This window comes from the organism of the source record quoted next, unplaced genomic scaffold (assembly GCF_019419815.1).
Source record: "Pyrus x bretschneideri cultivar Hongxiangsu unplaced genomic scaffold, Pyrus_bretschneideri_v1 Contig47, whole genome shotgun sequence".
NCBI classification, from domain to species: Eukaryota; Viridiplantae; Streptophyta; class Magnoliopsida; order Rosales; family Rosaceae; genus Pyrus; species Pyrus x bretschneideri.
This window is the reverse complement of record NW_025999784.1, coordinates 402,174-415,181: the sequence shown is the minus strand read 5'-3', so window position 1 is coordinate 415,181 and position 13,008 is coordinate 402,174. Positions and strand designations below refer to the sequence as shown.

At 36.7% G+C, this 13,008-nt stretch overlaps 1 protein-coding gene, 1 long non-coding RNA gene and 1 pseudogene across 2 annotated transcripts; all 3 read left to right on the top strand.

The window, feature by feature from the left end:
- Nucleotides 1–52: 52 nt before the first annotated feature.
- LOC103961696 lies at nucleotides 53–3,148 on the top strand (annotated as a pseudogene).
- A 2,400-nt stretch (nucleotides 3,149–5,548) lies between these two features.
- On the top strand, nucleotides 5,549–8,173 carry LOC103961697 (ubiquitin-conjugating enzyme E2 variant 1D). Its single transcript, XM_009374283.3, has 4 exons — nucleotides 5,549–5,710; nucleotides 6,335–6,474; nucleotides 7,070–7,195; nucleotides 7,746–8,173. The coding sequence occupies exons 1-4, from the start codon at nucleotides 5,677–5,679 to the stop codon at nucleotides 7,884–7,886; spliced, it is 441 nt and encodes a 146-aa protein (XP_009372558.1). The 5' UTR covers nucleotides 5,549–5,676; the 3' UTR covers nucleotides 7,887–8,173.
- A 2,225-nt stretch (nucleotides 8,174–10,398) lies between these two features.
- LOC125469928 lies at nucleotides 10,399–11,232 on the top strand. Its single transcript, XR_007252257.1, has 2 exons — nucleotides 10,399–10,555; nucleotides 10,730–11,232. It is a non-coding gene; the product is annotated as an uncharacterized LOC125469928 (long non-coding RNA).
- Nucleotides 11,233–13,008: the final 1,776 nt, after the last annotated feature.

The following is a 13,008-nucleotide window of genomic DNA, read 5'->3' as shown; positions in this document are numbered from 1 at the left end:
TACGATAAAAATGCAAGACCGACTTACTGTTGGACTCGTCAACTCGCGAGTGACTGAGACGCGCCTTCACCTTTCCCTCTTCCTTTTTGATCCTAACTTCCTTCTAGAGAAAGAAAGAAGAGGGAGAGAGACGGAGAGAGCACTGAGCGAGCGCGCCTGTTTGGCAACGACGCGACGGCCATTCCACCTCTGTTTACCGCTCTAACACGGTAAATATTCTTCGTCGCACTATTTATCTTTCTCTTCCATTAGGGTTTCTGCTATTGATTTTGCGCGCCTACCAACTGATGAAATTCCTCAGAAATGTTTTTTTTTTTTTTTTGTTCTGGTGTGCTCAGTCGCTGAGCTTAGTTGAATTTTTACTGCTTTTTTTGTTACAGTTAATGCCTATGAGACGGTATATTTCGATTTTCCTATTTTTTTGTAATTTTTTTACTGTATTACAAATCATAAATGTATGAAGCTATTAGGTCTTCAGGTTTTCAAGATGTTAAAGTTAATTTTAGTTTTTGTTCTTCGTCCTCATTGGAAGTCAAATTGAGTATGAGATACAATATTGGGTTGATGAGGGTTTTTATTGAGAAAGATTTTGGTTTATTTCGTTATTGACGTATTAAACTGTTGTGAAATGGACGATTGTGTTGTATTTATGCATTAATCAGTTTAATATTTAGTCGAAATCTGTGTTTCGGACTAGCTTTTTTAATACCAAGTGCAAATATATGCATAAATTTCGTTATATGCGTGATTGTTTTCTCACGAAAATGTGACTACATTGCTCGTGTCTGTACCTTATTTATTTTGTTTTTGTTTGACAAGGGGAGGGGCGTCCAGATGTCTTTGCACATTGGCAATCTATCAGCTCACACTTGCGGAGATGATCTTAAACATGTCTTTTGGAGGTTTGGACGATGTAACTTGCGGCTGAAGGACAGATATGGGTTTGTTGAATATGATTTTGTGCAAGATGCTAAGAAAGCTTTGAGAGCGTTACAGGGTAGGAAGATCTGTGGGGAGCCTTTAACACTAACATGGTCAAGAAAACAGCCTAAACCTTTTCATGGAAATCCAAGAGGTGTGAGCTCCTATGAGCTACAACATGAGAGAAGAATGAATGAAAATGATTGGCGAGATTACGAATTGGACAATGAGCAACCATATAGTGATGGTAGAAGGCTTAATTTTGTGAACATGCGTGATGATGACAGAGGTGATCATCGAGGAGATATTCAAGATTATAATGGAGATCGTCATGATTTTAGGGAAGGTCTTCCAGATGATATCGGTAGAGCTGTGCCCAAGCTGGTGGACACTGGCAGGTGGGGTGAACAAGTTCATGACCAATCAAACGCCAATGGGGTGGAATTTGACCGATATGAACCTCACCAAGATCATGATAGGAAATATGAAGATGAAAACTGTCGGATGGCATATTCTGCTGGTGGTTTTGCTCCACGAAGTTCCCAAGAGAATGTGAGGATAGAGCGAATGAATTGTACTACTTTGAACCATTCCAGTGATATGCGGAGTACTTGCTTTAGTTGTGGGGCATCAGGTCACAAGATCCGAAATTGTCCCAGGAAATATTCTTCTGGAAGAAAGCTTACAAGGTTTGATAATAGGCAAGATGATGCCGCATATGAAAGAAGTAGAGGTGAAGCTGAGCTAGAAAGGATGGGATCTAGGTCTGTGGGAGAAATGCAGTTGAATGAGGATACTGCATCAAGGCACATGAATGGTGGAATGGCAAGTGGTTCAGGAAAGCATAAAATGGTGACAGACAATGTGAGCTCCCCTACAGGAAATGAGAACAACATTACAGAAATAAAGGACCATGAAGGAAAGAAGAGAAGTAGAAGGGAAGGTGAATCACCAAAAAGGCATGGTGGTAAGAAAGCAAGGAGGTCAGTTTCATCATCACCTCATTCTCGTTATGCTGCATCCAGACTCAGATCATGCTCAACTTCTCAATCGTCAAAGTCTGTGACAAGGTCTGGTTCCCAATCTAGGTCAAACTCAGCATCTAGGGGAGAACACCACTCTGTATCTTCTGATTCAAGACTCCTTTCAACATCAAAAAGTTCTAAGTCTAGGTCAAGGTCAAGCTCCTTTATGTCCTTGTCTGTATCGCTTAGTCCGTCACCATTCTCTTCAAATAAGGCGCATACAAATCTTAAAGCCTCTGCTGGTACTCCCAAATCCAAGGAGATTCAGGTTAAACAGAGACAGCCAGTAGAAGGCGATGCCTGCATCGAGAAGGCTGATGATGAAAATACAATGGATGCGATAAAGAGCAGTCATGCAGTATCAAGTTTTGAAGCAGAAGATGACACGAAAAATGACCATCCTTTGCAGATGAATGGTGATGGTGCAAACCATACTATGTCCAGGTCAATCCATGAAGTAACAAATCCGGGCACACCTCTGCCAGAGATAGGCTCTCATACTACTAAGAGTTTGTCCCCGGAGGGTTTGAGTGATGTTCAGGATCATCAAAACTCTAATGCACTGATGATTGGACATGTACCATCTCAATCAAAGGAGCCAGCTTCAGAAACTCCCATCTACCGCACCACTGGTCGTTCAACATGCATATCCTCAGATGAGTTGTGTACGGTTTTGAAGCACTATGGCCTGGAACTTCCAGAAGAAAGTGAAGGCATTTACCCATGGAGGGCTACTTTGGTTCTGCTTGCTTGTGGCCATGGGAGGTTATTAATTACAGGAGGCTGAAAAAAGGCCTAATTTCTGTTGAGAATTATGCCAGGCGAGTTGCTCAGAACCAAGAATTTGGCATCGTGATAAGTACATCCGAAGCAGCAGTGGGTGGGGAGAAATTGGTGTCGACAACCCTTGAAAGGTTTTTCTACATTAACGTGCCAAGTTTTTGTTCGCCTGGTTATCGAATCGTATTTTGCCTTGGGTAATTTGAATCGCAAGCAGTAGCTCTAGTGGGTGTTGGAAGAAGTTTTGAACAGGTAATTCTGATGAATATGTAATAGTCCTCTATGCTGACTAGGAGAAGTCACTATCATTTACATTGTAGCTTTCTTCCTCAAACATTGTGTATAATGCTGGTTGAAAGTGAAAGTTTCACTAGCAGGGCAGATTTTGGAATGACACTAGTTTGGAATTTCGTTCTCCCTTATTTTTGTGTTTGGATGAATTCTGATTTGGTTTCCTTGCTCACTCATATGTTGCTTTTGGTTTGGGATAGTTTTCTTTTTTGACACTACATTTTTGTTTTATGTGTTTTGGAGATTGGATTCTGGTGCTGTAACTCCTTTTGCATTGTTAGGATGCTTTAGGTCACTCATGAAGAACTTGAAGGATTGGTTGCATTTGCACCCTGAAACATTGGATGCCATTGTGATTCCACATGTCGTCTCTGCTGTATCTGTTTTTCGTACTCATCTCTTTTAATACACCAACAATATTCGAACTCAGGAAATCGGTCATGACGACATCAGTACGTATATGGAACGGGAAAACAGTGGTAGGATAGTTTCCTCTATTTTCATTCCTTAACTATTGCCTCCATACTTCTGTTGTTAACAGCAAATTGTTGAACGCTTTTTATAAATCATGTTCGAAGGCGGGGTTTTCTTGGTGCAGGGATCTTGCAGAGGCATCGACCTTGGCATTCAGTCGGTGAGCTGCTTGAACAAATCCCAGTCAGGTAAATTCCATGTATGGATGAGTAGTTGGTTTTTTCACTGCGTTTCTGAATGTATGGGATGGCTGTTTCTGGGGTTTTTTTGCTTTCAAGAGTACTAGCCTCTCCGCACGCGCTCACCGCGCATGCGAGAGACATTTTTGCATCACGGGTGCTACACGCCTCAAAGATGTGTTACTTTAGATATACTTATATTTCTTAAGTGATTACTGAAAATAAATAGGATCTCATTGCCAAAGGAGTGGTTTTGTTGTCTGGTTTTTCAATGTGGTTGAAGATTCAAAATGTCCTATTTCCGACACTTGGTGGCAAACTGAAACTGGTAGCTTCATGGTATGGTCTCAACAGATTGTGCATCTTTTAACATTCATTTTTATTTCTCAGCTTTTAGAAAGGAAATTCTTTTAATGTTTTAGTGCCAATGCTGTTTCAACTCGTGTTGATGCTCTTTTTCTTTCTTGATTCTATTTATTGACCAAAAGATTTTGTACTAACTTGTCAAAGTGAATTTGTGTCGTCTATTGTATTGCTAGAAAGAAATTGAAACAGTGGGAAAGCATCTTTGTTCAGTTGTTTATGGTTAGTTGCGGTTTTGGCAAAAACCTGAACCGTTTCGAACTGAATCCAGCCCTATATTGCTGTGCATTTTTTAAAAAGTTAGTGCAATAAACGACACAAATTTGAACTGAACAGTTATGGTTTGGTTTTTTGAAACGGTTGTTTATGTTGAACAATTTCAACTGTGCATTTATGGTTGGTTACGGTTCGGTTGTTTCAATTTGAAATTTGAAATTTCGGTTTGGTTGTGCTTTTAGGCAAAAAACCGAACCGTTTCGAACCAAACCCAGCCCTATATTGTTGTGCTATTTTTTTAAAAAGTTGTTTTTGTTATACTATGAGAATAAACAGTTGTAAAATAAAGTTGTCAGGTATTTGATATTTGTAAAAGTGATTTTACAACAAAAAAATTGTGTCTAATTATTGGTAACTTTTATATAAAATTGTTGTGAATATGTTAAATTACTAAAAAAATATAGTATTTAATGTGATATCATAATTATCAAAAAGAACAATACAAGGGCAAAGATCGTAGTCTTCAAATACGGGGAGTTATGCTTGCCATTTGAAAATTTCATTTGGAGGTACTGCTTTGAAAGTAAACACTTTTCTAGAAGCACTTTTCTAGAATAAACACTTTTCTAGAAGTAGGATACCTCACTGCTTATGTTTTTCTATACTTTTCTACTACCATTAACATCAGTTTTTTAAATAAACATTTTTTTTTTGTTTTACCAAATACATTTGGCGTTCCATATTTTTTAATCACTAGTTTTTTTTATTTTTTTCAAGCACCACAACCTCAAACCAACCCAAAATTCGTAATAACCCTACTTAACATAAAGAACAACTTACATGGACTGCGATCAGTATGACCATGACGTCAAATCTAATAATGCATTATCATCTTGAGAAAAACTTAAACATAACCATACATATTGCACCATAAAACTTTGTTACTGTGAATCCGATCGATGTAAATCCTTCTCCCGAACACGAAGGATTGTCATTGGGTCGCCACCATACCTCCTTGATCCAATAGCAATTTTGGGCCAATAAAAGTGATCACAACCCAATAGGCTCAAACATGAAAACCCACAAAGACAAAATAACAGTGTCTGTCATTTTTTGAAGACAAAGTGAAAGTTAAAATTGCAAACAAACAGTCCCCTAATTCCCAAAATTCCAATAAATCCCAACCCATCATCTTTCTTCATAACCTATCAAAATCCCTCTTGCCCATCAAGTCTTCTCCTTTAATCCCACTTTGCCTTCAACGCCTGGTTCTCTCTCTCTCTCTCTCTCTCTCTCCAGATTCTCTCATATTCCTCACTCTTCGACCGCCTCCGCCCACCTCCGATACCTCTCGCTTTCGTTAGATCTCGGCACACCCACCTGAGAATCCAACCACCCACCCACCCAACTGATCATCGTCATCATCTATGACGCTGGGCTCAGGAGGATCGAGTGTCGTGGGTGAGTTTATCATTACCCATGTCATCGTTTGATCGAATTTTGCCTTGATCTTTTTGTTCTTGTGTAATTTTGATCGATTGTGCAAATGGTTTTTTGTTGACTTTGTGGTTTATGCGTTTTTTGATATGATTTCGCATGTGGGTAGGTGAGTTTGGCCTTTAGTTGATTTAATTATTGCATTTTCCAGCTGAGTTTTTTTGTTGCATTGAATTGAATTGTGTTTTTTTTTTCCCTAATGTTTTTTAATTCGTTTAATTGCAATAAAAATATTGAGCTCATTTCTGAATAATTTTGCGCATGCAGTATTTGAACTTTGAAAGGTAAGATTGAACTTTGTGTTTGTCTTTGAAATATAGAGTGTATTTATGAGGAAAAGATCAATTTTTTTTTTTTTTGTATATTCAAATTTGTATTTTTCTTCTAATTATTGTCCATTGAAATTTGAAGCTGCCAACTAATGTTCCGTTCAATCCAAGCATGATTTGGTTTCTCTGCATACAAGGTTTTGGTTGTGTTTGTGTTTATCATTCCTAAAACTGTAAATAAAAGGAATTTATTAAGAATGTAAGATATGTTCCCTTACTCTTTCAACCAACCACGTATAACCCTTGAGTTTTCTTGCAGTCCCACGAAACTTCAGATTGCTGGAGGAACTTGAACGAGGAGAAAAAGGTATTGGGGATGGCACTGTCAGCTATGGGATGGATGACGGAGATGACATCTACATGCGTTCTTGGACTGGCACCATCATTGGTCCCCACAATGTAAATTTCGCTTCGCGTTTAGATGTATCATGTTTTTGTTTAACGTTTGTTTTGTCAGATTTCATGTGCTTATCAGAAAAGATTGTGTTGGATTTGTAGTCTCTCCCGAATTTTAAGAAATTCTGTTTAAATTTATTGCAAATAGTCCCTGATTTAGACCTTAAAAGGAGAAGGGTTGATTGTGCTAAGCGTACTAGATCCTAAAAGGATGTGTGTTTAGTGTCAAGCATCGGCTGAACTAACTAAAATATAATTACGATGTAGTGGATTTTCACAGGTGATGCAAGTTACGTGTGCCTGCTTAAAAACTGACTTTAATTGTTCAATCTCTTTCTGTAAATGACCTATTTTGGAAAAGGAAGGTGCATTGCCGGATTGGGGCTTGGTTTTGTGCTCTTCAAATCTCGTGAATAAAGAAAGGAGCTTCCCTTTCCCAACCTTCAAATATAGCATTAAATCTTTGGGGCTAATTCTTTCTATATTCCCCTTCATTGAATCAGTTTGCGGTTAAATAATTCTTTTCTACTGCTTCATAATATATTTTTCCATGTATTTTTTGTTTAATGTAATATTTCCATTTTTTACTTTTTCCCAGACTGTACATGAAGGTCGGATCTATCAGTTGAAATTGTTCTGTGATAAAGATTACCCTGAGAAGCCACCAAGTGTTCGTTTTCATTCTCGGGTTAACATGACTTGTGTTAACCATGAAACTGGAGTGGTATGGTCACAATTTCATTACATGATTTTTAGTTCAGTTGTTTTGCGTTTTGCTTTGCATATTCTTTTCTCACTGCAGCTAGTGATTTGCACTTATGATACATAATGTATTTGTCTTTTGTTTTGGGGAGAAGAAAATAAGGTACTTTAGTCATTTACAACCACAGGATTGTCTCCCCCAGACCAGACGGTGCCGGATGTAATGACTATTAAAAATTCAGTCCAACCGATGTTCAGTTTGACAATATCTGAGTGCATTTGACAATATGTAATGTATTTGTCTTTTGTTTTGGCGAGAAGAAAAATAAAGTACCTTAGTCTTTTACAACAGCTACAACAAACAACCACATTATTCCCCCCCAACCCAACATGCACGCACGCGCGCGCACATACACACTCTATTCTTCAATGATATTGAATATGATTATAAGAACAGTAAAGCCAGACCAGACGAATTTTTGACCAGGTGTATGACTATTGAAAATTCAGTCCAAGTGGTTGTGCCTAACGATATTTGGTTTGACAATATCTGAGTGCATTTGATTCGATAGGTGGAACCAAAGAAGTTTGGACTTCTTGCAAACTGGCAGCGGGAGTACACCATGGAAGATATTCTTACACAGCTGAAAAAGGAGATGGGAGCCCCGCATAACCGGAAGTTGGTCCAGCCTCCAGAAGGTACCTACTTCTAGCTTTCAAGACCGTATAGTTATCATCATGGATCCAATTGCATATGCTATATGCAATATATAGTTTGTAATGCCCTCGTAGATCCTATGTTAAGAACATGCAGGGGAGTGCCCCCAAAAAGTTTCTCCTGTTACCTCTCCATGGCTTCGTCTGTGTTTTGCTTTCGTATTTTGTCGAACTGTATTGAAGGGATGCTGTTTCATTAATGGGATTTTATGTGTGTCAAATATTTAACATACCCCTTAAGTGGAATCTTCTACCCTTTATCTGTATATATACTCATTCGCCATCGTATTTGTTCTTGATTTGTTGTTTTCTGTTTTGTTAATTTGAGGGTAAAATGTATCAAATTCAAGCATTATATTTTGAAAAGGGGGCCGGTAAATCAAACACCAAGTAAATTGTGGTTGTAAGCGAAACTGGAACGACAGTAGGAAGCATGTTTCTCTCTGAATCGGGCACTAATTGTGTTGTTAAGAGATTAACTGTAAATTGTGTTGTGTCCATTATCTGTGCATTGGTTCAAAGTAAATTGTTTGAGATGTACTGTAATGGGATCTCAAGACGATCAAGGTCCGGTAGCCGTCTACCGCAATCTTTTTGATGCAGAAGCACGAAATCTAATCACTAAAGAATCAGTTTGGTTAGCATTTGCCAATTGTAACTTGTAGATGATGCGTTCAACAATTTTCTGAATTGGTTGGTCACTACCATTGCAGCTGCTTTAGGGATGTTTTGAGTGAAGGTACGACGCGGACTAGTGTTGGATATTCAACTCTTTTCAGTAGGGAAAATTGACAATTTTTAATTGTTCAAATCTCAATTTTATTTAAAAATTCAAGGAGCAAATTGAAAGTGATTTTGCGGATACTTCGATAAGGATTTAAAATAATGGATTTGAGTTTTGACACGAACTTCATCTAAAGCATGCCACGATTGGTGATTAATTATAGACTAAACAAGATAACTCATAAGATTGAACGTATTGGGAATGAAAGGTATATTATTCCAAATCTCTCAAATTGGTAAGATAACACCGCCATATTAGTAAGGGTGTGTTTGGAAGTGTGTTTTAAAGGACTGAAAGTATTTTTGATGAAACGTACTTTTGAAATCAATCATCTATGAAATTGCAAATAGATTTTGAAAAAAAATTAAAAACATGAAAATGTGCTTCTTTCCAATTGCATTACAAATGTTTTTGGAATCTAAAAATATTTTCTCCATAAGTGTTTTCATTTATTTTAGAAGCACTTTCAAACACACCCTAATTCATTCGTCATCTTCAACTTAGACATAATTTAGAACTTTGTCTTCATTTTTAACTTAATGAATCAATATAACTTGAATATAGTGAATAATTAAATCTTTCTTAACACAAAACATGTATACACATTATCATCAGGGTGGTACTGTCCACACATATATTCTTCAATTAATTCGATTAGACAGTCAAAAATTAAGAGAGTTGTGTGAATAACACCGCTCTTATTATTATTTCTATTTTGAAGATCAAGTACACTGTATTTGAAACGGTTATATGAGTATATATTTTATTTCATTTTACACATTTATGACTATTTTAGCATTGTTGCTTATACATTACACAAGAGCTTAGCTGTAAATTATTATTCAAATATTGGGTCAGCATTGATCTAATTTTGATTTTTGTAACCAAGTGGGAATACGCAAAAACAAGTAAAATTAGGTGACCCAACTATCACAACTTGTTTTCTGGTAAATATTTAGTATTTGTTGCTTGGACTTATGCCCTCCACTTCATCAGGTATATACTTTTATGGCACTGATATACCGTTATTGTAATGTTTTATACCAAATACAATAGTAATATGTGTAAATTTTTTACCATATAATGTTAAAAATTAGCACGGGATATTATGACTGTTGAAATATCTCATCGACTGTGTCTTTGAGAAAATAAGAGTTTAAATATCATAACGTTGCTCCAACTAATACCATAACTTTTGTGATAAAATCTCACATCTAATGAATTGTGCAAGTGATAATTATTAAGTTGACAAAAATAAATTTTTAACCTGTCTCTATGATAATTCGACAACAAATACGGCAAACCCATGTTGTGTAAGTTGCTGTTCCTCCCTTGTAGACAAGCGGCTGGTGTACAAATGCAGGAACCATGAAGAATGAGTCAGCAACAGCCCAAACGCTAGGTAACAGACGCACGCAAGCGACAACTTGGCGCCCGGCTTTCATACTCAGTGCCGACTTTACTGAGCACATTTTTGGCATTCTACAACGCAATGCTGACTTGTCAAAGTCAATCACTTCTTCTATGTATATGGTTTTCTTTCTTTCTTCTGTTAATGTTGAGCAAATTGTGGCCGTGTTTGGTACACAGGATAAGATTAATAATACGGAGTACAATATTTAATGTTCGTTCATATTAGATAGCCATCGGATTAAATAATCCGGACCCACTTATTTTATATGGTAAGCATCCGTTTCTTTATCCCCTCTAAAACCACGGTACAATTTAGTCGGCTTCCTAAGAACGCACCCTCGCTCTCTCCTTCCTCCTGAAAACGCACTCTCGCTCTCTCTTCCTCTCCAGACTGTACAAGAAAATCTCTCGCTTTCTCCTTCCTCTCCAGCCGCTCCGGTCCTCTCTAGACGCATCGCTCTCTCCCAGGTTTGTCTTCTCATTCTTCTTCTTCTTCTTCCCAGGTTCCTCCCCTGCCTCTGTTCTTCCCCCTCCTATTTTTCTTGCAATTTCTTTCAATTGTTTGAATCTAGTTATTGTTTTCTCTGTAATTATGCAATTGATTTTGTAATTTTGTGTTTTAATTATAATTTTTGAATTTAGGGTTTGTTGTTGGGGTCGAATACTTGAGACTTGAAGCTCTCAAAGGCCATTTCCTTTTTTTTTTAATTCCTGCGATTCTTTGATCCAAAACCTTCGAACCCTTTTCTGGAATTTCGATCCCAACCCATCGAGTGGAAGAGAAAGAGGACAGACTCTGCATGTTTGGATGATGAGATTGGCATCCATTGGGAAGAAAACCCTGCAATGGAGCAACATTGGAAGAAGGGCAACTTGAATGAGAAGTATGATCAGTGTTTGAGATGTGAAACTCGTCATCTTCACGAGCAGGAAAAAGAGTTTGTGAGAATTTGGGCAGATGTTTTTGATAGAGATTAATGTGTTCTACAACCTGAATGAGAAGTATGATCAGTTTTTGAGATGTGAAACTTGTCAAATTTTTTTTTCTTCCCCTTTCTTATCCGGTTCAGTACCAAATACAGTATAAATAACATGGTCATTAGTCCGATACTGCACTAAATGCCCAACTAATTTAATCAGTGCTATCCAGTGGCTATTTATCCTATTCGACAGAAATAGTCAGTACAGTCCGAGCTGCCAAACGAGGCCTCTAGATTCAGCTTTTCACTCTCATTCCCAATTAATTGTAGAAGTTGAATTAAAATTGTGATTCTTATTAATTATGAGATGAAAATTTTCAACTTTAGAATACTTAAATATGAGAAATACTAAGAGGATTCTCTTAAAAGTGAATTTTTTTATGGATTCTCTGTCACCTAATATTTTAACGTCAATTCCATGCCAACATTATGAATATTGAACCAAAAACATAAAAGTGATAGAAAATCTACGAAGAGTGTCACTGTTTTAGAGAATCTCATTAACATTTCTAAAATGTACACATCTTAAAATTAAAATTAGGAGATAAAAAAAAGTTGAATTTTGAAAATAAAATGGGTTTCCAAATAAGAGTACATTGTATTGAAAGTAATAGGATCACAAAATTGAGGAGACAAAGTTTTTGCTTGAACTTGCTCAATCCATTAACTCCTTTCTTAAATTGCCTACTTTCTTGCACTGTATTTGGATGAGGAAAATAAATTTGGAATGTGGACAAAAGTCAGAATTTATAAATTGTCACGTACTAATTTTCTTGTTTGGATTTATAAACATAGAAATTTAGAATTTTCGCATGGAAAAAAAAAACTTGGAATTTGAGACCTCCAATTCCCAAGTTTAAATTCCATGTAAGTATATGTCATTTCCCAATTGCTATGATTAAGAGTTTAACAATAACAAATTCCGTATTCAAATTATATTGTTCTTTTAATTTATACAAATAAGAAAATTCACAAATTTTAGAAAATAAAATTTTATTATTTCAATATCCGTCGTTTTAAAATTAAGTAATCTTAAATTTTCTCATTCAAACAGAGTGTTAGTGTATGATGTTTCTTTAGGTTTTTAGTATGGTGGGAGTTTCAATTTTGACCTTTCAAACTATGTCTTTGTTCAAGATTTTACGTTTTAACAATTAAAACATTACCAAGAAGATCTTCTTTGGACCGTAAAAACTCAAAAGCACAAATTTGAGGGCCTACATACGAGTTCTGGCACCCAAGGCCCCTCGATCATACACACAGCATGTGTTTTGCTCAACTCGTTGTTTCTTAACAACCATATATAATTCAAGTCATTTAAGCAAACAAGCTAAACTTTGAACGGAAAGTTCGGCTTTTGTTTCTTCCATGGGATTAAAGGTGGGCAGGGCATTGCGTGGGTTGGTCGAGTGAGTCAATTTTAATCGAGTTAACAATACTTTAAACAACCCAATCCACTTATTGACCGAGTGGTCGTGTTTTTACATAAAAATAAAATTTTGAAGTTTACAACCCAACCCAATCCAACCCAACATATTTAAGTTGGGTTAGTCAGATTGGTTGGGTTGAGGTAGTCAGATTAGTCGATAAACCCACTAAAGTAGCATGCCATCGATTACTGTTACGTCAATCCTATCATTAGCGTCACTGCGACACCATCTACATCATCAATATGCCTAAATGATGCTTTTTAATCAATAAATGCTCTCTATAATTTTCGTCAAAATTTAAGATTATCTTCAGAAGAACGTTTGATATAGATGTATTTTTCGTGTAGGACAACACCTACATTTTTATTTTATGGGTCTCACAAACATAAATGAACGACTAACGCTATCGTTCTTCGAATTTTCATTATCTTGTGGATAAGTTGCACTCAATAATTAACTACATGCCCATTTTCTATGTCCACAATTCCACATCACCCGATTCACCCCACTA

What these genes read in the sequence shown, in the direction of transcription:
- LOC103961697 (XM_009374283.3), top strand. Translation starts at nt 5,677, where the DNA reads ATGACGCTGGGCTCAGGAGGATCGAGTGTCGTGG. An exon ending in AGGAGGATCGAGTGTCGTGG is followed by an intron (nt 5,711 to 6,334) that starts GTGAGTTTATCA and finishes GTTTTCTTGCAG; the next exon opens with TCCCACGAAACTTCAGATTG. An exon ending in CCATCATTGGTCCCCACAAT is followed by an intron (nt 6,475 to 7,069) that starts GTAAATTTCGCT and finishes ACTTTTTCCCAG; the next exon opens with ACTGTACATGAAGGTCGGAT.